General features: G+C 40.8%; 1 protein-coding gene across 1 annotated transcript in view; it reads right to left on the bottom strand.

Annotated features, from left to right (window-relative positions):
- Positions 1-913: 913 nt before the first annotated feature.
- Positions 914-24,992, bottom strand: part of UBASH3B (ubiquitin associated and SH3 domain containing B) — a 143,419-nt gene continuing 119,340 nt past the window's right edge. The window contains exons 7-14 of the mRNA XM_079104508.1: positions 20,862-20,994; positions 19,091-19,211; positions 17,681-17,803; positions 16,335-16,427; positions 15,134-15,278; positions 9,711-9,817; positions 6,862-6,971; positions 914-5,302 (exon numbers count right to left, since the gene is read on the bottom strand). Of these exons, the coding sequence (XP_078960634.1) occupies positions 5,165-5,302; positions 6,862-6,971; positions 9,711-9,817; positions 15,134-15,278; positions 16,335-16,427; positions 17,681-17,803; positions 19,091-19,211; positions 20,862-20,994 (970 nt within the window). The 3' untranslated portion in view covers positions 914-5,164. The remainder of the gene's footprint in view (positions 5,303-6,861; positions 6,972-9,710; positions 9,818-15,133; positions 15,279-16,334; positions 16,428-17,680; positions 17,804-19,090; positions 19,212-20,861; positions 20,995-24,992) is intronic.

The raw sequence follows: 24,992 nt of genomic DNA, 5'->3' as shown, positions 1-24,992 counted from the left end.
ATATTTAAAGTTGAAATAATTTGACACAATGGCAAGAAACAGGAAGGTCCCTTTGACACCCCCTTAACCCACTCCTGTTTTCTCCCCTGAAGCAGATCATAAGACCCTCAAGTAAGAGGTGTCCTCCCTATACCTGGCTGAAAGACGCACACTTATCTCCTGAGACAAAAGGTCACTGGGAGGAATCCAAACAGGCATTACTGTTTTTCCAAGTTTGTTACCATTAGATCATGTTCTTTATCATGTTTCTTCATGGTCACCCATTCTTCATCAAACAGCATAAAAATATTCAAGCTTAACAATTTCTTTGGGTCTTCATTTCCTCATAAAGTTTCCAGATTGTTGAAAACATAAACCTGTATGTTTTTCTCTTGTTAATTTGCCTTTTGCTTAAGGGTCCTCGACCATGAACCTAGGATGGTAGAAGGGAAGATATTCGGAGGCCATAGAAGAAGCACACTGGAGTTTGCTTTTTCATTAATGGCTGGGTTTTCACCTCGCCAGTCTGGATGACTCAGAGACTCAAGGCCTGACCAAAAGGGACCTGAGACCTCAGAGCTGCTGGAGCATGTTCACCCTTCAGTCAGTTAGCAGCAAGTGTCCCCAAGGCCCTGTGAGAGAAGAATCACGCTCTTAATGGGCACTTTTGAAATAATAATGACCACAATAACATCTGAGAATAGGATAGGAATAGACACCACTCAGAATTTAATGTGAGATTGCTCTGGATTGACTGAGGACACAGTTTCTTTTTATTAAATCATCTATGAACCATTTCAACGGAGATGCTCCTGGAATAGAAAGAACTAATTACAACAGTGCCATAGCTGTATCAAGAGGGGACAGCTCTCAGCCAGCAAAGCAGGTGTGCCATGGGTAGTGGACAAGAAAGTTGGCAATACAGTTAAATATGTGTTTTTTTTTTTTTTTTTTTTTTAATAAGTACAAACCTTTTTTCAAATAAATACACCTGAATCACATAAAAAAAAAAAAGATACAATAGTTTTATAAATGAGAAAGAACTCAAATGCCTCCCCCAAATAGCAGGTTTAGGATGGACTATGCATTGACCAAAAGGCTTTGTGATGTTGTTCCCATCTTGAGTGGCAATCAGAGAAAGAACCAGTACACATTTTTCATTATACATATGTATCCTGTACAGAGTCCATGAATAGTTGAACAGCTGCAAAATTCTGATTTTTGTGTGAGTAATGGCAGCTAAGTGGTACCAGATAAAATATTTGTAAGGAATTACTGTATATTACGTTTGACTACTCATCACTATAATTTTAAGCCTACTTACACCAAACCTAATATTACATGTATTTAAAATCAAGCTATTTTCTTTGTATTTAGAGGAAATCTTTTCCCCCTTTCCTTGAATTTTTATTATAGCTAGTCACTTTCCAAGGAAAATTCAGTATATTGAAATAGTAAAGAGAAGTAAATCCAATTTTAATCCTACATTTTAATCCTACATTTAAAAATGGAAACCATCTGCCATCACCTCCCAAAATATCCCCATCACCTTTGTAACATGAACGTTAACCTAAAGAGATGTTAAATCGCTCTTTTTCCTGCCCTCCTCCGCCTGTCTCCCCTCCCCTTTAGCAGCCTTGTCAGCTGAGTGCCTCTTCTTTCTCACACATGTGCTGGATTACAATTTAAATGCAAATCATCCCAGCCTCATTATCTAACTTCGTGCAGATTCGGTACAGTTGACTGTGCTGATTTCTGTGAAAATTAAACGGAGGTTCATCTGTATTCCAACACATGCATTACTCAGAGTAAATTCAAAAGAGCAATTCATCACTGCTTTTAAATTAAACACTGGCGTCGCCAAGTGCCTAGGTTACGGAGGAACGTTTTCCTTTTACCACACAGGCAAGCCTTTCTACAAAGGCAACAGATAGGAACTTCTCTTCCTGTAGCTGTTCAATTAGTTCTCAGTGACACTAGGTAATTGAAATAAGAAACTTCATTTTAATACGAATACAGCTAGTTAAGTGGAAAAGATACATTTATGGTAATGCTATGCACAACGGGATGACAATCTACATGCGTCTGGAACACTACAGACAAGAAAATGATCAATGATGACTTACCAAACTGATATCACTCCAGAAGGTATATTTTTTATTTTTTATTTTTTGCAAAATCATCTTTCAAATATAAGATAACTTTAAAACAATTCTTTGGTTAAAAGTATAATTAAAATAAAAAGTAGAAACTCCTCCAAGCCTTTTACTACAGGGTGAAAAATACCCCCCTCTTTCAGCCATCAGCTGGCTATTTAATCGGCCATTCAGATTCCACGAATCTAAATGTAATGAGCAACACTGTAATCTCAACTCGGTACTGGGGCCAGGCAAGAGGCTCCTCACTAGGACAGCAGTGACGGTGGAGAGGGCCTGGGAAAACGGAGCCCTCAGTTTATGCATTAAAATGTGCCAATTATTCTAGTCCATGGAGGAAGAGATGTGGCATTTTAAAATCACAGAAAACAAAGTCCTACCTATGAATAATCCTGGGGCATTAGCAGATTGATGTGACACATTTGTAGAAGCAGGAAACTGTTTCAGACTTGCAATCCCAGATTAAATCCTTTACTTAATTCATTTCCCCTAGTTTATTTCAAATAGCTTTCTACATTAAAAAAAAAATTGTTTTCCCTCTGTGTAAGAAATCCATTTGATTCTTCTTTTCTGGCATATCCTTTCCTTTTTTCTATTTATCTTTCCCTCACAGGTCATTAATTTTAATAAACATCAACCTGAGATCAAAAAGAACCAGCTTCAACTGTAGTTTGTAATGTCAACTTAGAACTTTTGTACAAATATGAAATCTGCTAATACGTTGTTTCTTTTCTTACACATAGATTCAATATGATTTCCAAAGAATTCCTAAGTTGGAGTCCACAGTTAAAATTTTTAATAGGTTACTGTGCAAAGAGAATTTAATGTGAATTCAGATCATTCAGCCATTTTGATAAGCAATTTGGATAATTAAAGTAGAGGAATAAACGCTTGTACTCAGGGTTCTCTATCTAAATTATTCAGAAAATTGTTTTAGATCTCTGCTTTCTTTGGCTCACGTAGGTAGTTGCCTAAGGCTGTGTCTGTATTGGACTAATGACATTGGAATGCAGCCCAGTCAAACTGATTTATCAGGACATTATGGGACTAAGACAACTGAGAGAGATGGAGAGGATAACCTATCCTGAACTCAATTTTACACAAGTGCAGACACTGTCTAGAACACACTTCAAAGTGTCAAGGAAATCTGACGTGAAGTGTTCAAGTACTATTCTGAACACTCAAGGCCAGGAAAACTTATGGTGAATTCAATAAACATTACAGATCTGATTAAATGGTGGATTTGCTTCATTACAAATACCAGAAGAATGAATGGCAGGGACATTACATTAGCTCTAGTGTGACTTTTCTTTTAAGACCTGTAATGGGATATGTCCCTCCCAGATGTTTTAAGGTTAAAATACACTAATATGTCAGCAAAGGGTTATTTTTATGTCTCAAAGTTCAATAGGCATTTGTGCAGTGCTGAAAGAAACCACAATCCGTTTCTTCAAATGTAGAATTCATGACATATTTCTCTAAGTGTCTTTTAAAAATACAACCTTAACCCTTTCCCTGATTAACACATATAGTTAGCAACTTTTCACTTCCTCTTCTTTCCAGGGGTCATCGAATTTCAATTTTAATTACCAGCCTAGGTCTATTTTTACATACCATATGTTTGATGTGTCTGGGTTTTAAAACTTATTCTACAACATATATAGATTTGCTTTACACTAATGGTCCCTTCAAATGCCTGGGATTTCATTTTGTACACAAATTCTACACAATCGACTATGTCATACCAGATCATTGTCTGCAGCCCTAACAGCCAGCTATTCACACAATTAAATAGACATTGATAATTGATGTTTTGGTTTGATTGTCATTTATTTTTGTTTTAAATATAGGAAGTAGGTGTAATGAGAAACCACAGGATGTGGCTCTTCAATTTTCTTCAAGTGGGTCTACCTCCTATAGGTTTTAAATTACCATAGAAAAACAAAAAGAGGGCAGCACAAGCAGCAGTGCATTGTGACTGTCAGCATTTAAATTAGTTCCCTGACTTCATTATACATCCCTGGTATAACTGGTTATTTGCCACATTATAGTTAAAGTGTACTCTAAGTGTCCAACAACCTGACCCTTGGTATGGTTTATAAAGATGTTCATATTGCACAGAATGAGCTTCTTGCTTATTCGAATAATTTATTGAACATACATTCTTTCAAAATGTCAACATCCTTAACTAGTTAGCACAGTCTAAAGTCTAGGGGCAAAGACTAGCAAGTCTTGTGATTTAGAAGTGCTGTGGTTCGTTAGGCTATGGTATGGGAATTCCAATTCGCTTTATATATTGCAAGCTTTCTGCACCTACCATTGAATATGTCACACATTTTATTTATCTTTCACCTGAAATAAAAGCACTTTGAGAGCAAAAATGCTTTGTTTCCCCATTTCATAGATAGACGCAAGAAGGTCCAGCTGCCCTGGGGAAAAGGTGGCAGTACCAGGGTAAACGTTAGAGTCCTCCAGCAGGTGTCTTGAGCCGGCAACGCTTTGCATCGAATCTGCTGGGGGTGGAATTTGATGTGTGACCTAAGGACCATTCTGTGGGGCATGTTTTTTAAATAACCTTAAAAGGATTCCTCAGCTTGGCTTTGCCTATCTTGAAAATGAAGTTCCAAAGAAAATCCCATCCCCAGACTGCATCCTTGACATACTCCTTCCTCTTGCATCCTTCCAGAGAGCAGGCTGGCAGCTCCTTCGGGGAGGAGTGAGGCTCCTTAGCCATGCATAGGCGGAAGGGGGACAAGGGCATCTGCTGCAGTGAGTGCCCCAATTTAGGAAGACAGTTCTCCAAAGCCTTGTTAGCTGGGCAAGAGTCCAGGGAGAATGGATTTTTTTTTTCTCCCTGAATCATGTCTTTCTTTCATTTACACGGTTTCATCATTAGAACCTTAAGCATGAAAGGAAATACGCTAGATTATTCTGAGCTGTCCATTTAGAATGCGGTGTGGAGTTTTCTACTGTTACTAAACACCTCAAAGACTTATCCAGAAGGCCTTTTCTTCACTTGCTCATGTGGCTTACTCTTGAAGTAAGGTCTCTCTCCAGTTGAAGCCTCCAGTTGGTCCATGGGTAAGGGGAAGGATGGGGGGATCGGTCAGCTGCCATATTCCAGTTTCTCCTAGTTCTTCACAGGAGCAAAAGCCTAGGTATGGGATCTGAAGTAAAAGTAGTAAAAAAAGGAAAAAGAGAGGATAGAAGGTCGATGCTTAAATTTTCACCTAGACACAAAGATATGCAGGTGGCTCTAGAATAGGGGCTTTGTAGAAATACATCCTCTTTGAAAGTCGATAAATATGAATAGAACTGATAAATGAGAGGGAAGAGTATTTACAGTGCAGCAGGATTCATCAGAAGGATCTATCATACAGTGAATTCCCCTGCTGTAAGTAATTGTTCATAGATTGCTGCTTGATAGGGTGGGAGACAAGAGAACAAAATGTATACAGTAGTTCCCCACCCCCACCTTATCCACTGTGGATATATTCCAAAACCCCTAGTGGATGCCTGGAACCTTAGATAATACTAAACCCTCTCTATACTGTTTTTTTTTTTTCCTATATGTACATATAGATAATAAGGTTAGATTTATAAATTAGGCACAGTAAGGGATTAACAACAGTATAAAGAAAATAGAAGAACAATACACGGTAATAAAAGTTATATGAATGTGGTCCTTTTCTTTCTCAAAATATCTTACTGTGCAGTATTGTATTTTAGGATTGTGTTTGGTCACAGGTAACTGCAACTTCAGAAAGTGAAACTTGGGATAAGTGGGGGCAACCAGAAGGCTGAGGTGCCAGGAGTTAATCCTTAATTTACACATCAATCCCCAATCACACTGTCAAGTTAAAAAGGCACCTTGAACATTTCTTTTTTCTTTTTTATATGAACATTTTTGAAATCGTACTTGAACACAATGGGAAAGATCATTTAAGTTTTAATAATTTGTTCCACCCTTGCTTTATCTGTTTTTTTTTTTTTGTTGGGGAGGGGCACACATATCCATTCAAAGCAAAAGTTCTACCCTTGCTATTACCAGTTGTTATGGCAATTTTAAAATTTATTTTCATATTATATGTCCAGAGCTACATTTATAAGAATTCCTGCCCTCCAGCAGCTTAAAGACTAATAGGAAGGACAGATGCGTAAGTAACCTGTTTAAAAATGAGAAGAGAATGCAATTGAATTTGAACTAGATCTCTGGTGGCACAGAAAGGAAGTAGCTGCCTTGTGTGGGAGCGGACTGACCAAAAACCCTTTCTATAAGATGAAAAGGAAGAATCCAGACATGAAGGTCAACCTCCTGGGGTTTTGCCTCCTTGCTGGGCTTGCCTCGCAGCCTGATCACTGTCACTTGCTGCTTTCCTTGGCCTGCTGGCTTGCCAGAAACACCATCTAGCTAAGCTGTCAGTTGTTCTGGAGTCGCCTCTCCTTATCCACTCTGAGGTCCCTCATTGCTTGTGACTCTCAGCTGCTTCCTAAATTTTAGCTTAGAGAAGCTGGAACTGTCGTTAAAACATCTTTTTCTCTCACGCAAGGTCTAATAAAGTGCCTTGCAGAGTCCACTCAATACATCTTGGCTGAGTAAATCAATAAGTGAATCTTCCTGGCATAGCATAAATACATGCTTCAAATAAATGAGCTATCGGCCAGTCACCAAACTGCTATTAAAATACTAGGCACCATGGGTCCCATAAGTTCAAGATTGAATTACCTTTCGGACCATTTGCACGAAGTCCTTGGAATTCTGAGGTGACAGGCCCTGAAGCTGGCAGGTACATGCTTCAAGGGAAGAGGCATGGGCCACAATCAGAATGTTATTTCCTGGGGACAAAAGCAAAGAATGGGAAGACCATTTCTATAAAGATATATTAAACTTTGTAAATTCTAGAAGATTCATGTTCTGAGGAGGGAAACATTCTCAAAAAGAAGACAAAGCCAGGCATGGTGGAGCAAGCCTGGCTGCTTGGTGTAATTACATGGTGGTGTAATTCCAGGGATTCAGGAGGCTGGGGCAGGAGGATTGCAACTTAGCCAGATCCTCAGCAAGTTAACTCAGCAAGACCCTATCTCAAAATAAAAGAGATTGGGGATGTAGCTCAGTGGTAAAGCACCCCGAGTTCAATCCTCAGCACTGAAAAAAATTTTAAAAAGGCCATTTGCCCAACCAAGCGATAGTTTGAAACTTTTTCATTAATAAGGAAATCTATTAAAACACACACACACACACACACACACACACACACACACACACACAACAACTTTTTGTCTTTAAATAATTTTATGCAACACAGGGACTGGGGAGATAGTTCAGTTGATAGAGTGCTTGCCTTAAAAGCACAAGGCCCTGGGTTCAATTCCCAGCACCCCCCCCCAAAAAAAAAGAAAGAAAAAAAATTGTATGCAATACAAAAAAATGGCAAATGTTTAAGGAGAGGGGAAAAGTTAATTACAATGATTAAATCATCGTACATTGTATACACATATTGAAATATCATATTATAACCCATAAAAATACAATTAAATGTCAATTTTAAAAAATTTTAAAAGGGACTGGGAAGGTAGCTCTTTTGCAGAATACTTGCCTAGTGTGCACATAACTCTGGGTTTGATTCCCAGTACCAAATAAATTAACTAATTAATAAATAAGTTAAATAAAAGAAGGATAAACAAGAAAAAGTATTATAGAATTATAGATGCATCCACAGGAGGTTACACATATATACAAATATACATACATACAGATGGAGGTCTCCTGAAGCCCTCCCTAGTGCTTACATCTTTCATAATCATGCTATGCTATCAAAACCAGGAGGCAGACACTGTTACAATCTGCTTGGCTTATTCTGTCTCAACAGGCTGAGAAGCACTCACAGTGTATGAGTACATTGTTCTGTGTAGCTTTCCCACGTGTGTGACTTTGTATAACCACCACCACAATCAAGAAGATCTTTCAAAATGTATAAATGCATTCTACTGTCATGTACAACCAATTAGAACAAATAAAGTAAAAAAAATTAAAAAAAAAAGAAAAAAGAAAAAAAGGCAGTGCTCGTCTACATCCACAGGGCCCCTGCTGCCAACCCTTCTAATGCTGAGTTAAATGTTGCCACTAGAGAACTGTGAGCACTGGAGACCTCTTGGCTGTTAGCACAAGCTAACATGGTAGTGAGCAGCTGATAAGTGACAACTGGAACGGTAGATGGACAACCCATCCACTGTTGCTCAGGGCTATCTACTATCGACATTTTTTTTTTAAATTTTATTTTATAGTAAACAAATGGGATACATGTTGTTTCTCTGTACATGAGGTAGAGGCGTACCATTTGTGTAATCATACATTTACATAGGGTAATGGTGTTTGATTCATTCTGTTATTTTTCCTTTCCCCCACCCCTCCCACCCCTCTTTTCCCTCTATACAGTCCCTCCTTCCTCCATTCTTGCCCCCCTCCCACCCCCCATTATGTGTCATCATCTGCTTATCAGTGAGATCATTCATCCTTTGGTTTTTTGGGATTGGCTTATCTCACTTCGCATGATATTCTCCAATTTCATCCATGTGCCTGCAAATGCCATAATTTTATGATTCTTTATGGCTGAGTAATATTCTATTGTGTGTGTATATATATATATATATATATATACACACACACACACACACACACACCACGGTTTCTTTATCCATTCGTCAACTGAGGGGCATCTAGGTTGGTTCCACAATCTGGCTATTGTGAATTGAGCAGCTATGAACATTGATGTGGCTACTATCAACATTTTTTGTGCACATAACTATAGTTTTTGCTCTATGACTATAAATGTATTAACTTAAGTTTATAGCCAAGAGTCAGTTTGAAATATCATTAAATATTTGAGCCCAATCTTTGGAAAACATAATAACAAATGGACATGAGCCTTACATACCCTTCTTGGTTGGTGGCAGCATGGCTAGTATGTGTGAAGATTTTTTTTTTTTTTTTTTTTTTTTTGGGTACCAGGGATTGAACATAGGGGTGCTTTACTATTGAGCAACATCTCCAGCCCTTTTTAATATTTTATTTAGAGACAGGATCTTGTTGAGTTGCTTAGGGCCTCACTAATTTGCTGAGACTAGATTTGAACTTGTGATCCTCCTCCCCCAGCCTTCTGAGCCACTGGCATTACAGGCGTGTGCCACTACGCCCAGCTTGTGTAGATGGTTTTATGTGTGGATGTCCATGCTCTCAGATCAATTGTAGGCAAACAGTGTTATTCTAGAGACCTTTTGGAAATCACAATAGGGAGTCCTCTTCATAGGGTGCAAGATGACTAGCTACAGTGCAGAATATAAGTTATTAAGTATTAGTAATTAAATCTAGTGTGCTCCCTGGAATTCCGACCATTTTAGGTACTCAGACAATGTTACAAATTCAATGTCAAAGAATCTAAAAGAAAGTCAGAAATATATTTCTTTCCTATTGAGCAAGTCTGTCAAAGCAACTGTAAGCATCTTGATTAGCCCTATTAACCATGATGGAGAAATGGTGATATATTTAAATATGGAGTCCAAAGTAATACCACCTACCTTTACTTTTACATTCACTTATAATTTCTTTTGTTACTTGGAAACTTCTATTGATATAAGTGTCATAGGATTCTGAAACCACTAATTTGCTGACTGGAATGTGAGGTCTGAAACAAAAGAATGAACAAAAGAAATGAAAACATTTGGATCTTGGGATGAAGCAATTGATATCATTCTAAATCATTTTTTCAAGACCCTTCTAAAGTTCCCATATATCTATCCATGACCCTAGAAAGAAGGGAGGTAAAGAGAAGAGTATTTCCACTATAAGGTCATGGGGTTGAAATGTACAGAAACAAAAACTGTCTGTATGGTGTCACAGTGACCTGTTGAAAAGTGAGATATTTAGTTCATGCTTCATGCACAGGATGACATACCCACAGTTAGATTACTTTTACTGATTATTGGCCATTAATGGACCTAATTATATACCTTATAGGAAGCAAGGTGAGATTAGATTTTACTACCTATTCGGATCACTAGGATGCCCCATGCCTCTCTTTAGGAGACTTATACACAATTAGCTGCAAGGACAGGTTTTAAAAGCAGATGTTTAGTCCATCTGATTTGTGACCTCATAAAAATTTCCACCAGCCTTTTCCTTCTCTTTGCTTCTTATTTTAAGACGTAGATCATACACCTGGCACTAGGAGAAGCCCAGAAGACACAAAGATGAGGAAAGCTCAATTTCTGGGCTTGAGGATCTCTCTGTGTGGACTAGGTGGGAAGGCTATTGATGCAAATAATAACTATGATGTAATCTACAAAGGCATTTAAAAGAAAGATCAAAGTGCCTGACCTGGTGACCCAGTCATCCAATGCCCTTGGGGCCCACCTCCACCTGCTCCTACCTCCCTTTACTATTCAGAGTTTCTGGTCCATGGTCTTGTTCTTGAATATGACCATGTCCTTTATTTTTTCTCTGTTCTTGTTTTGTTTTTCACCGATGGGTGTTTTGTACCTAGTACAGACGGTGGTAGCTCTCAAAGTGAAGTCACGTGGCATTTCCTTTTCTTTCCTCCCTCCCTTGCGCCCTCCCTTCTCCTGGGCATTGAAGCAGAGCCTCACAAATGCTGGGCAAGTGCTCTATCACCGAGCTACTTTTGCAACCCCCGTATGGCATCTTGATCTGAATTACAACCATTAGTACGACACGTATATCCTGAGGGGTTCCAGGGGTCAGGCTCTGCAAGCGCCCTGCCTGTATTTTTCAGTATAATCTTCCCAGTAATGCTTTTTGTAAATCCAAGTTTCTGGATGACAAAACCAAGGCTCAAAAAGGCCACAGATGACTTGCTCAGACTGTTAACAACTCTTAGAACCTAGACTTCAACCTGGGTCTCAGACCTGGTCTGTGAGCATATTCTCCACACTGGAGACCTTCCGACAGTGTCCTTGTCAAGGTGGCCCTTCTGTGCACCAGGTCTTATTGTCAGGGCTGGTGTGTTTCCATCTGAAGGAAACCTGCCCCTATGGAATCATCTTCCAGCATGTAGCAATCTCACCCTACCCTGGGCAATTGGCAGAGACACAAATCACCACTGACAGGGCTAGACCTGCTTATTCTGGAACCATCTCTCCTCCTCTTCCTCCCTAACCCCACCTCTCATTCAGTTCCACTACCATTCACATCATTGGTTCTCCTAGGAGCTGCTTTCTTCCCCTCATTGGGACAACAGGCCACTTCATGCGGCCCAAGGAGTCACTTCAAGGGTTATATCACGTTGTGACGTGTGAGATTTATGTGAGTGAAGGCCAGGATAGATGCTGGGATCTAGTTTCTCCTGATCAGTTCTTGCCTGTGGTCTCTCCCAGCACCTTGAAGTAGAACCTTTGAATGGCTGCACTCTCTGATCCGTCGGGTTGGGTATGGGAAGACTTCTCATTCCTGTCAGCAGGACCTATCATGCTGTTTGCCACACCTGCAGGGTCCTGAACTCATGGCTTCTAACCATCCAGTGGACCTGGAACTCAGTGCTCCAGGTTCTTGGGTGGCATCTTTGGAACAGCATTCTCCCTCATCAACTCTCCACTTCCCTGCTGCTCTGATCCAGTCTGTAGAGCAGGCTTCTACCTTGGGCCCCACCAAATCTTGATTTGCTGCCTCTCTAGCACTCCAGATTCATGTCCTCTTCCAATCCCATTTTCCGGGTGTCAGGGCCCTGTTCCCTGCTCTGAACCTGCTCAGTTGGTATGTGTTTTGTTTTTCCTGCATTGCTGCTCTGGCCCAGCTTGCTAAGACGGGGACTGCTTGCCACCCCCACCTTCTAGGCTGCTCTTGCTGCCCAGGGATGAAGCTTAAGTATGACTCACCAGTCTAGTATGTTCCCCTAACTTGACTTCCAGTTCCCCTCCCTCCTGTTCGCTGCTGGCCCCTGTTGCAAGGTGACAGGGCTTTTTGCTGAGTGCTCTCGGCTTATACTACCCTGACTCCCAGGGAGGGCTTCTCTTCTTGTCACGGTGTCTTCAGTCCCTTGGGTTCCACTTACTTGCTTCAAAAGGCCTGTTCAATTTGGCATCATTAATCTCCCGGGGAGTTTAACTTGAGGGTTGTGTCTTTCACATATTATAATTTTGGCTTTCTCAAACAACTGAGAATTAGAGGCTTCATCTCCCTCCCCCCATGACAAACAGAAAATGGTTGACTTGAACTTTGATTTGCTGAAAAGGGAAAAAAAAAAAAAAATCCGGAATAGGGACCATGTCCTGATTTCCCAATTCTTGGCATTCATCCTACTTGCACTGCTGATGGGGCTGTGTTGTCTGTGGGTGCATAGAAGGCTCAGCTAGAGTGACCTTGGAGAACTCTGCAGGTCAGCTTGAGAAGCACTGCAGAACACACCAAAGGGGAAACAGAGGACACGATGGCCCAAAGAAGCCAGGCTGGGGCTGGATGGAGTGTGACAAAAATCACTTCGCCAGTGTTGGCAGCAACTCAAAGTTTCTTTTCTGACCAGGTGGATGATGGCTGTTGACGTAGAGACAAAGGCTTGCAATAGCCCCTGCTGCCCGAAGGATAGAAAAATAGTGACCAGAGAGGGGACAGAACAAAATGTCAAGTATGCTAGGGGAGCAGACTGTTGATTTAATTTTTGTTATTTATTTATGTATTTATATAGTACCAGAGATTGAATCCAGTGGTGCTTAACCACTGAGTCACATTCCCAGCCCTTTTTATTAATTTTTTAAAAATTTTGAGAAAGGTTCACACTGAGTTGCTGAGGCTGGCTTTGAATTCGTGATCCTCCTGCCTCAGCCTCCCAGGTTGCTGGGATTCTAGGGATGCACCATTGCACCTGGCACCTTTTGTTTTGAGAAAGGGTCTAAGTTGCTGAGGGCCTCACAAAGTTGCCCAGGATAGCTTTGAACTTGCCATCTTCCTGCCTCAGCCTCCTAAGGTTTTGGGATTACAAGTGTATACCAGGGCTCCTGGTGGAACTTTATTTTTGAGGACTACTAATTCTTTTAAGGCAAGAAGTATCATACAGTTAAAGAAGGGGTTGTCTGACATCTTAGCTGCAGAGTAAAAATATTAGTGTGGAAAAAGGATAACCTCTCCCACCTAGCCAGAAAAACTCACATTGCTTCATTGGTGGTTTGGGTAGGTATTTGAAATGAAAGTGCAACAGATATCTCAGGGAAGAGAGCTGGCATTAATATTGGTCACTTGTTCCAAATTCTGCTCTAAGAAATATGAGTTTAATTTCCCATTATCATGGTTGTGCCTTTTGTCCTTCCTCAAAGAGAGTTTATATAGCTTGAGTGAATTTTTAATAGTCAATGTAACTATACTCTCATTGGTTGATTCTTTTTTCTTTCTTTTTTTTTGTACCAGGGATTGAACCCAGGGGCAATTAGCCACTGAGCCACATCTCCAGCCCTTTTTTATATTTTATTTAGAGTCAGGGTCTCACAAAGTTGCTTAGGGCCTCATTAAATTGCTGAGGCTGGCTTTGAACTCATGATCCTCCTGCCTTAGCCTCCTGAGCTACTGGGATTACAGGCGTGTGCCACCATGCCTGACTCACTGATTGATTCTTAAGTGTACATGTGAATTATCAGCTGGAAACAGTCTATACTTTAAAGAAAAAAAAATCCAGTACAGCCAGACTAATGGCAAAAGCAACAGAATAGGAATAAGAATGACTGTAAAGAGTACATAGTACTTGGTATGTAGAATTTCATCAGTAAATTTTAGTTGTCATTATTATTTTTATGTGTGGCCAGTCACTATATACATAACTTTAGGTAAGCCACTTGAACTCTTTCATATGTGAGTGGCTTGCTGGGCTCAGGATGTAGTTCAATGGTGGAGGGTTTGCCTAGCATGTGTGAAGGTCTAGATTCCTTCCATTTCCAAAACTGTAAAAAATAGGAAAGAAAAGAAAAGAAAAAAGTGACTTGCTAACCTTCTAGGGTGATATCCCTAACAAGTGAACATAAGAGGGAGAATAATAAATGCTTTGGAAAATTAAAAGTGAAAATCCAAGGTGGGACATTGTCACCTCCCTTATTTTCCAACAACCTTCTGAATTGCATTCCATTAGCTGGTACATGTTCCTGGAATGCAAAATGGTTTTGTTATTATACTGAAATAAGCATAATAAAGTCAGGAAAATCTAACATGGGTTGGGATGAAGAATATAATTCACACTATCCTAATGTTAGTGGTTTGAATCTTTTTTTTTTTTCAAATACTCTTTAAGTTATCAATCAACCTTTAGTTTATTTATTCATATGCTGTGCTGAGAAATCAAACCCGATGTCTCACAAACACCAGGCAAGCGCTCTACCACTGAGCCACAACCCCAGCACAATGGTTTGAATTAATGTCCTTAGAAAAGCTCCTCTTAATAGAGGCAATGCAGAAATATTCAGAGATGCAATGATGAGATTATGACTTGCAACCTCATCAGTGGATTAATCCATTGAATGGACTACTGGGCGGTAACTGTAGGAAGGTGGGCATGACTGGAGGCAGCAGGTCACTGGGGCATGGTCTGGACTATATCTGTCTAAGGTCCCTTCCTCTCTCTCAGCTTCTTGGTTTCCATGAACTGAACAGCTCTCCTTCACCACACCCTTCTGCCATGATATGCCTCACCTAGGGCCCAGGGTGATGGAACTGGCCAACCATGGATTAAACCTCTGAAACCACAAGCTCAAAATAAACTTCCTCTTCTAAGTTGTTCTTGTCAGGTATTTAAATCCCAGTGATAAGAAAATTACGAACATACCTAATGCAAGGGAATGCTGGCTTTTCTCCAGATTTGTTTTCTCAAATCACAGCTTAGTCTTCCCCATTATGGACAAACTACCTGCAGGCTATGCCTGCCCTTCATCTGCTTGATTAGCCTGGTCTGGTGATAGCATGGAAAGTGTTTCCACACTGGCTCCAGGAAGCAGCAGTTTTAGAGGTTTACCTGTAGGTTGTATCAACACTCAGGTTGGCTGCAGCTAACTCTGAAGGAGGTATCCATGCAGGTAACGTGTTCCCAGCAACCCATTTTGTCCACTCAAATAAACCGGGCTCGACGCGAATCTTCAAGTGATTCTCTTGTTGTAAACCTTGGAGGTAAAATAAAATGAAGATGAAGGAAGTACTATTATGTTCTCAGTGGAAAAATAAGTTCTAGGCCAAATTATCACACAATTCTGTTAAAGCAGCTATTCTTTTCCCCAGAAGCTACAGGTAGCTGAAGGAAGTGGAAGCCTGTGGGTTTAGGCAAGGCCTATAATTTTTGTGTTCTACTGACACATGAGTTTAATGCTCTGGCTGCACCTCCAGAACGTATGCTGGCTTTAAGGATGTATGGTGTCTGATTTCAGGACAAAAACCACAAGCCATTATCCATGTAATTTGTTCAATTCTGTGACTACTGTAATTCCTCTTTCCAAAATAAATTCCATGATTGTGTTACTAAAAAACTTCAGATATTCTTTTAGCATCCACTACTATACAATAGCTTCCACTGAATTTGAAGATCATGTAAATTATTCATTTTTCCTATCAGAAAATCTAATATTGAATATTTAAAAGTACCTGTGCACAAGTCTTGGATTTTACTGTAGTGTGATTACTCTCAGGAATTGTCCCTATTAGCTTAGCTCTCTTTATACTACATTTAGTCCAGTTTTTCTATGCAAACTTAATATATAAATGCTTCATGGTAGTGCAGGGAAGGGGTAGGTTAAAGAATTAAAGACTCAAATATAGTGTCAAATTCTTTGTTGGCTTGTCCATTTATGGTTCATTTGTTTGTTTAGTTTAAGTATACAGTCCATTCTGTCTCTAAATATAAAAAGTGTGGGGATGTGGTTCAGCGTCCCTGAGTTCAATCCCTGGTACCAAAAACCAAACCAAAACAACAACAACAACAACAAAAGAGCTTTAAATTCTCAGGGAAAACATTTTTGGTAAACTTTGTTTCATCTGGTTTATGCTGTCCCAGTTTGATTTTGTGATTTGTGCAAGATCAGTCATCTCGTGAAAGAATCTTTGCTAAAAATTTCAGATTCAAAGCTTATATTTGGTGAATATCCCATAATGATAATTATCCTCTGATAATTAGGTGCTTAGAGATAGAAGGATGGACTAGTTGACTTTCAACCTCAGAGTCTTACCTTTCAAGATATTATGTGCGGTCTGAACGCAGCGTAGGGATGGGGAGCAATAGACATGATCAATAATGGTGTTACTTTCTAATAAGGCTTCACCTGCAAAGAAAATCCGAGGAGAATCAGCCTGACAGAGTCACTTGGCTTTCACTTGGTTGCTAGGACGACTCCAGAGAGCTCTCTTTCCTAGTGGGGGTTCACGAAGATCCAGGAGAGTCATCCTTGTTTCCAACAAACCCCCTCATCAGTGTTTGTGTGGAAGAGGCCAAGCAACAGGCTGTCCCCTTCTTGGCCTTTCCTTTCCTTCTCCCTCATGCCAGCAAGTTGTAAAATGTTTCCCTTGGAGAGACCTATGAACAGGATGGTGCTCTAACCTCTACCTTGTGATAGAAGGGGGAGGACTGCCCTTGCTTCTGTGTCACTCTGTGTTAACCAGTCTCTCCACTGGTCATGTTCTTGCACACCACGGATAAAGCACATCTGATGCTTTAACTCTTTCCTCATGAAAACCACCTCTTTTCTCTTTTAGGCAAACTCTAGACACTTTAATACAGTGGTCAAAGTCTTCTGTGAACTTGTCTTTATTAATCTTGCCAGTCCACTTCTTGTCCTGCCTCTCAGTTTATGCTCTGGAAACAAGACAGCTTGTTTCCCCCACACTCTGGATGCTATTAATCTCTGGGACTTTGTTTACATTGTCCTGGCTACCAAGAATGTCCTTCTCTTCCTCCTGCTGATTCTTTACTCGGCTACTTCCACTTTATAGCATAGCTTACTTCTTTTATGTCTTTTGTGTGTGTGTGTGAGCTCCCACAATACTTGATGTATAGCTTATCCATATATGTTGGTTTCCCTTAGAGTGAGGGACACATGGGTCACCAACACCTAGCTCATTAAATAATAAATGTCTGTTAAAGGAAAGAAGGGAACACAGCATTGCCTTTGCATAGTAAGTACAGAATAGGCCTGCAAAGAGCCTTCAAAGCATCAAATGGCCCCTATAAATTCAGCAACCCCAAGGTTCCCTCCTCACCATTACCCTGTTTTTATAGCTAAGTTGGCAAATGCTGCTGTCTTAAACTAGAATCTGCCCTTTCTGCCACACCAGTGATGTAAGTAAGTAAAGCAAGCTTGACCTTTCCTATTATGCTCCTCAGTAAGGACCATGTCTTGTTCACTTTGGTAAATCAAGCCAGAATCCTGAGTTATGTAATAAATCCCTTTTGAACTGAGGAAAGAGATCACATACAGGGAAGTTACAGAAAATCCCAGGAAGTGTCCTGGTATATAGTTTGTACTAGTCTTTGAAAGAAGGGGTCAGGAAATACTATGTATTGCCCCAGGACTCTTACCTACTAATCTTGCTTGCATGCAGCCAAACACAGTGATGGGAGCATCTTTCTCATAGTCCCGGAAGCCACCACTCCTCTGAGGTACGCTATGAGGCATGTTTAGGTTGGTGCGTATGTAGCGGCCTGGGGAAAATAAGAAGGTCAAATAAAGGCTACATGAGTTTACTGTTTCTTGAGGACTTCCCTTGTTGATCTTGGTACATCCTCCTAAGTCAAAGACTCTGAATTCTCTGGAGCTGAAGGAAAACATTGACACTTTCTCTTCATTAAACTGGCTTGGAACCCACTCTTCCATTCTGTTAACAGAAGTGACAAGAGATAGTTTCTAAGTGATGATAACAACTAGACATTCTAAGTAGGTGGACTTTTCTGACAGGCAAGTCTCTATCTCAAAATGTCACTCAAATGAAAATGGAAACAGAAGAGAGAGACCTACTTTGCACTTTGCAGAGTTTAATGGAGGAAACTCTGGCCACGGAATCACTATGTTTCTTGAACAGACATTGCCATGTGACCATGGGCAAGTCATTTACTCTTTAGAACTCTTGTCTCCGTTTATAGAGCAGAGACAAGAACACTTACCTCTTTCCTAAAATTCAAGAATCAGGAAGGACTTATGGATAACATGCATTTTTCAATAGTATCCAAACCCATAAATAACTCCATATACATAAATTACATAGCTTGACTGTGCCCCCTAGAGGCCGTGATAGGTATACCAATGCTAAGCAGGCCAACCAACTACATAGAGCAAAGTCTACCTTATAGGCAAGAGATGTTAGAAGACCCCCAGGGGATGCTTGAAATCACAGATAGTACTGAATCCTATGCATCCTATGTTATGTCCTTCACAAACGTGCCTAGGATAAAGTTTAATTCATAAATCAGGCACAAGAAGAGATCAACAATAACTAATAATAAAGTAGAATACTTGTAAAAATATACTGTGAACAAAGTTACATGAATGTGGTTTCTCCTAAAATATTATACTGTATTGTATTCATCCTTCTTATAATGTGAAATGGTACAATAGCTGTGTGATGAGGTAAAGTGAGGTGAAAGATGTGGCCGTTGAGACTTAGCATCAGGCTAGTAGGTAAGAAATGCTCAAACATAAGCACTATGATACTATGACAATAGATTTTGAAAATCAAGCCAGTTACTAGGTGACTAACAGGCGGGTAGCATATATACTGTGTATACACTGAACAAAGGATAATTCAGCAGGCAGGATGGAACTGGACACTGGGATTTCATTATACTATTCAGAATGCAGTGTAATTTAAATTCTATGTCTTGTTTATTTCTGGAATTTCCAGCTTGATCTTTTCAGACCATGGTTGACTGTGCTCAACTAAAACCAAAGAAAGAGAAACTCTGGAGAAAGGGGAGTGGAATCAATGGGCTCACCTTTGGCGTCAAAGCACTGGGACAGCCAGTACTTTCCAAACACAACATCCATCCTCTCCCCGTGCCGACACACAAAGAGGCATCGTTTTTGAGGTCCAGGCTGGCTGTTGACCCGCAGGGGCTGCAGAGGAAGAGAAGTGAACAGTGAGGAAACATAGCACAGTACTGAGTATATGGAGTCAGCTGCGCTGAGCTCCAGGACAAGTCTGGTAACACATAACTTGGACAAGCCTCTTAACTGCCTTGGATTTAGGTTGGTCTGACTGTAAAATGGGGATAGTAAGACTCATTCTGTATACCTCACAAGTTATTTTGAGGCTCAAATGAAAGAAATTGCAGGTGCTTTGTGAGATAAGAAGGGTTATGAAAGTGGAATTTTCATGGCGCTGGTGCTATTTTTAGTGGGAGTAGCATTTGGCAGCTACTGAAACATCAAGGTCACTTCAGTTATAGCTTAGAGGTGAAACTAGCCATTAATGAAGAGCCAGGACAACTTTCTCCCCAAAAGGGATGCTTCATCAGCTTCTTCAGGGAGCAAAGACTTCTGTTGTCACAAATGTGCCCATCTCACCTCTAAAATGTGTGGTGACCACATTGTCCCATAGGAAAAAGGAATAGTCCTAATGCTAATGCCAGTTTTACAGTCAGTGCTCTGTGCTCCAGCAGGGAATTCCTGTTTTATCTATTCCAGTAATCACGTGGGCTCTGGTCTGACCATGTGGGTAATCTGGTGTTCTCAGAAATGGCTCAGGGGGGACAGTTGTCACTTCTCAATGATGAAATAGACAAGTCTCATCAATGGCATGTCCAAGTGACTTTGGTTTGTATAAATGCTGGTGGATCCTTCTAGATATTTCTATACTCTTTCTTTCTGATATCATCAGCTGTTCCCAGTTTCCTCAGTGCTGCCAGGTTCACATTAGCCAGCACTTTTCATTAGCTTCTAGTTGGTCTAACAAGGTTAATATGTGAATTGGAGATGAAGACTTCCCCATCTCTTTTCCTATTCTTCCCTCTTTCCTCAAACTCTGGGCTCTAGTGTAAGTGCTCTACTGTCTTGATCTCTTTTAAGATCAAATAAAAACTGCAGAGGTCAGCAAGCTCGACCTTTCCACTGGACTCTGTCTGTAATACTGAATGACAACTCTTGTTTTCCTGTCACCTCCAAACTTTCTTGGAAAACTTCCCATATTTTAAGCACTCATTATATGCCAATTATGGTGCTAAGAGTCTTATTTTATTATTTCCTTTGGTCTTCATGTCAATCTACAAAGCTAATACAACTTGGGTATTATTCCTGTATTAGGGATAAAATCTCCTCTCTATAGGCCAGACTCACATGCTGATGGTCACTGTTAGCATCACTCATCTGACTCTTTCAGCCTTGAATTGCTGAATATATTTTATAATCTTTTTTGTTTGTTTGGTTTTGGTACCAGAAATTGAACCCAGAGTGCTTAACCACTGAGCCATATCCCCAGTCCTTTTTATCTTTTTTATTTTGAGACAGTTTCACTAAATTGCTTAGGATCTCATCAGGTTGATGAGTTTGGCCTCAAACTTACGATCCTTTTGCCTCAGCCTCCCGAATTGCTGGGATTACAGATGCATGCCACCACACCTGGCCATATTTTATAATCTTGTGCACCTGCTTCTCCTCAAGAGATTAGGGACCCTTTGGGGGCAGCAAGAGCTATGCTCATACTTAATAAACAGGTTCTCAGTGTATACTGATTAGCCGGGAGGATGTAACCATAACTACTGGCCTTACCTGCATGGGTTGACAGATGATGGTAAGAGGTGTGGTCTCCCCCAGTCCCTGGTCTTCATACTGCCGCCTCTCTAACACTCCATCACCAAAGGTGAGTGAGTTTGACGATGATGTATTTAAGATGGAATAAGAACTGCAAAGGAAGATGAGGAAGATATTGACTACTTTGGCCAGGAATCATTGGCCCTTGACCTGGGGACCTACCAAAAGTGGGAATTAGCACATCACACTCTGGGTAGGACAGTGGCTGGGGAACATGAGCACAGGGCCCCCGTCCCTGGGGAGGAGTTCTTTTTTTTTTTTTTTTTTAAATACTGAAGTCCTGCGGTTAATAAATTTGTAGCAGATGGACTTTTGTGCCCAGAACAAATGCATCCCATCCTCCTGGTGAGGGATGGGGTCCAGTGATTTTGTGCTTATCAGGATGCCACAGGCATGCTTGGCACCAAAGGCATGTTAAACAATAATGAGTATCAATTATGTACCACTGTTTCCAGCTATTTTTCTAGTTCAAATGAAATAAACAATTCCCATTGCCCTTCATCTTTTCCATGGCAATTTTCATCTGAAGGAAAGAATGAGAAATTTTCGAAAAATTGTTTAAAAAGTTTTAACCATCTCCACCACTTTGCCAGTGGCTCTTTAGGGTCAATGAAACTTTATGGCCATTATCCTCTACTATTCTAACTTCTTCAGTCTCCAACCCTATTCCCACCTCAAATGACAAGATGATTAAGGATCGTTGTATTTCAGAGGAGACCACTCTCACCAGATGTTTAGAACTGTGAGCCAAGAACTTTCCTTTCTGCATGTACCACTGTAACTACAGAGGCCCAAAAGAGATCTTGCTAAAGGGAAACCTGTCAAAACACGCAGCATTTAAATTACTGTGCTAGTAAGACTCCAAAAGCTTTAGCTAATAAACACTATTATTTAGGTATGGTTAGGCAAATCCAACAAACATCTCCCTCTGTTTCATGGGGTAGTGTTAAGGAGGAGCATTTAAATCAGATTTCTCACATCTTTACAATGTGTATGGCAATATGTCCCCCTGTGTCCAGTAGACTCCTGATTGATGCCTGTGGACCCAGTAATCTGTGCAGGTTTGTACCTGTTCAGGATTATTCATTTTTAGCATAGCATTACTATTAAAATTTTATTTTTGAAAAGGACTTGTTATATTCCCCAATATCATTAAGCTAACCAGGTGTTAAGTCAATTTTATTTTTCAAAAAATTATAAAATTTAAATATTTTGGGACTCCTTTTACTCTGAGAAGTGGTCCTTTGCAGACCAGGAATGATAGATTCATTCTATTTAAAAGCAAAGGTCTCAGAAACCTCACGCCCTGAAGAAGTAATTTTCAGACCTTTTGCATAACAGAATCACCAGGGGACCGTGAAAAAGTATTCCTGCCCCCACCTGGGTCCTACTCCTCACAGATTGTGACTTGACTTGGTGGGCGTGGGGTGGGAACCAGGAACCTATAGTTTAACAAAGTTGTATCAGTAAGACTGATGTGCAGTCAAAAGAAACCTGTTATGGGGAAACTTAAGTAACTGTAGCTCAAGGATATCTTGTGCCATTCACACAGTCTAATAGGCCAGCTGCTCTCCTGTATTTTAAATGGAGACTCTCCTGAACATTATGCAGTTGAAGAAAATTCAGTTTTCCTATCTGGTTCATCAAAGCTTCAGGGCCTGAAATGTCTGGCTCTCTGGAATCATGCTGACATCTCGCCTGTCCCAGTCTCTAATTACTGTACCTAGGAAGACATGGACAGGATCCCTTCTCTCCCAAGGAAAATGCAGCCTTCTTCCCTTCTTAATTGTCACTGGAACCAAAGGACCTGACTCTCTCTGAGATGGGCGTGGGGCTGTCAATTCCAAAAGAATAATAGAAGCTTTATATTAAGAACAGGGTAGAGAGGGGGCTGAGCATGACACCTGGTACCTCTTCTGAAGCACCAGGGAACTCTGGCTCCTCTCTAGAATACACTAGGCCTGCGGCAGCTGGCCCCACTGTAGAAGATACCCTGGTGCTTCATCAACTGGAAAATCCCTAGGGGGACTCAGAACCATGTAAGACAGTCCCACAACAGGAGTGAGAAAACATTTCCTTAGGAGGGACCCAGAGAACTGAGAAGCATGGGGTGGGGATGGGTGAGAAAGATAGTGATGCCAACTCTCCAGCTGCTGCCTGGATCCCCTCTGCAACCTCCCACCAACCAGCCAGGTTGTGCTGCAGCCTCCACTTTGTGGCTCCACCTCCTCCAATCTGTCTTTGGTTAGGAGCCAGGGAAGGCCTATCTTAGAATGGATCTCTGTCTCCTTGAGTCATTTCCACCTCTGGAGTTAAATAGCAAAGAGAAGTTTGTGTCTAGAGGATCACCTTTGTGGAAGAGGCATTAGATTTGATAAGTATCTTAAACATAAGACAGAAAAAAGACTAATCATAACTCTCATGGCTATTTTATATTCAGTGCTGATCTGTATAAAGCTAAGTGCTTTTCACTCTCCACAACAACCCCATGAGGTAAGTGTGATTATTATCCCCATGGTATAGGTGAGCAGACAGAGGCTCAGAGAGGTAAGGTAACAGAGCCAAGGTCACAGAGCTAGTAAGAGGGAGTCCAAGACTATTGGAATTAAAACCAGAATTCTTAATTACAGTGTTTCTGTGCCTAACATTAATATTTCTCCACTCTGGCAGGATTGGCTGTGGATGATGATTGGTGACCTTCAGACACAGTTCCTAGGAAATAATATCACTAGTAACTTTTAAAATAAAAGGAGATGATGACATGGATGTTGGTGTGACCCACTGCCTGAAGTCACCTGGGTTCACCTGGGCTTTGGCCTGAGCTCTAATGGGGGAAAAATGGGTTTGAATGGAGGGATCTTAAACAGGTTAGCAGATCTTCTCACATACACTCTTTTCCCACACACAGCCCTACTGTGAAGAAAGAGACCTGGGAACTGTGCTTCATCAAGCAAATAATCTCTCAGTTCCAAGTTTATTCATCTATAAGGCCAAGTGTCACTGGATGCATTCTGAGAAATGTGTCCTTGGGTGACTTGGTCTCTGTGCAGCATCACAGGGTGTATTTAAACGAAGCAGCCTACAGTGTCACTGAACAAGCTGTATAACTTTATAGGACCAAGGTCATATTTGCAGACCATTATTAGCTGAAACATGATGTGGTGCCCGACTCTATTTTACCTTCCCTGTTTTTATAGAGATGGTGACTCTAGAAACCCAACTCATGTATTTTGATCTTCAGAAACATTTCTGAAAAAGCAAATGTTTGGGGAACATGAGGCAACTTTGACCTTCTAAGGCTGGATGTTCATGGGCTGGGGTGGAAGAAAAGAATGTAAGGCAGAGGAAGGAATTGCTGGGTGGGGATTATTGAGGAAGAAAATGTTCTTTCTCATCTTTGGGTTTGTGGTTTGTCTGGCTGTTGCTCACCAGGGTAGGGCGCCTTCTTTTCTTTTCTCCCTCCAGGCAAAACACTTGGAGAAATCACCCTTCTCTACCTTTTTTTTTTTTTTTTTTTTTTTTAAATGGCAGTAATAATAGTGTTAGCCACCAGGCAGCTGGTGCTCAGGGCTTCCGCTTCTCAGCCCATGTTACCACACAGCAAAAACAACACAGAAGAACAACAAACCAGCATGCACACTCTGGCTGGGTGCCCAGGCATGCCAGGGAAGGGCTGCCTTTGAGCTGCTTGGGTTAACAAAGAGAAGGTAACTTTTGTTCCTTTTTTTTTTTTCCCTATTAGGACAAAGCTGGCCGTACAACACAGGCCACTTGGAACGTGGGACCAGTATGGGGGAGGGGCAGTAGTGAGCGATGGGTAGAAGTCATCACTATAAAGAAGAATGGGCTAGGCAGCCAATGTGCCCTTTTTCAGTTCTCTGCTGTCTAGGTAATGCATGTGCCAAGTCTGAGAACTTGCTCAGGGTCACCTAGGAAGTAAGAAGCATAGTTAGGGCTCCAGACCCTTGAAACCCCTTCCACTACTGATCTGGTAGGCATAGTAGGAATCTACCCGGCTGCCACTGGTATAGTCTGGGTAATGACTCAGGACAAGGAGACAGAGCAAATGAATGAAGCAATGAAGACATA

The sequence above is a fragment of the Sciurus vulgaris genome (genome assembly GCF_902686455.1).
Source record: "Sciurus vulgaris genome assembly, chromosome: 11".
Lineage (NCBI taxonomy): Eukaryota > Metazoa > Chordata > Mammalia > Rodentia > Sciuridae > Sciurus > Sciurus vulgaris.
The sequence above is the reverse complement of the archived record's forward strand: the minus strand, read 5'-3'. Positions and strand labels throughout refer to the sequence as shown.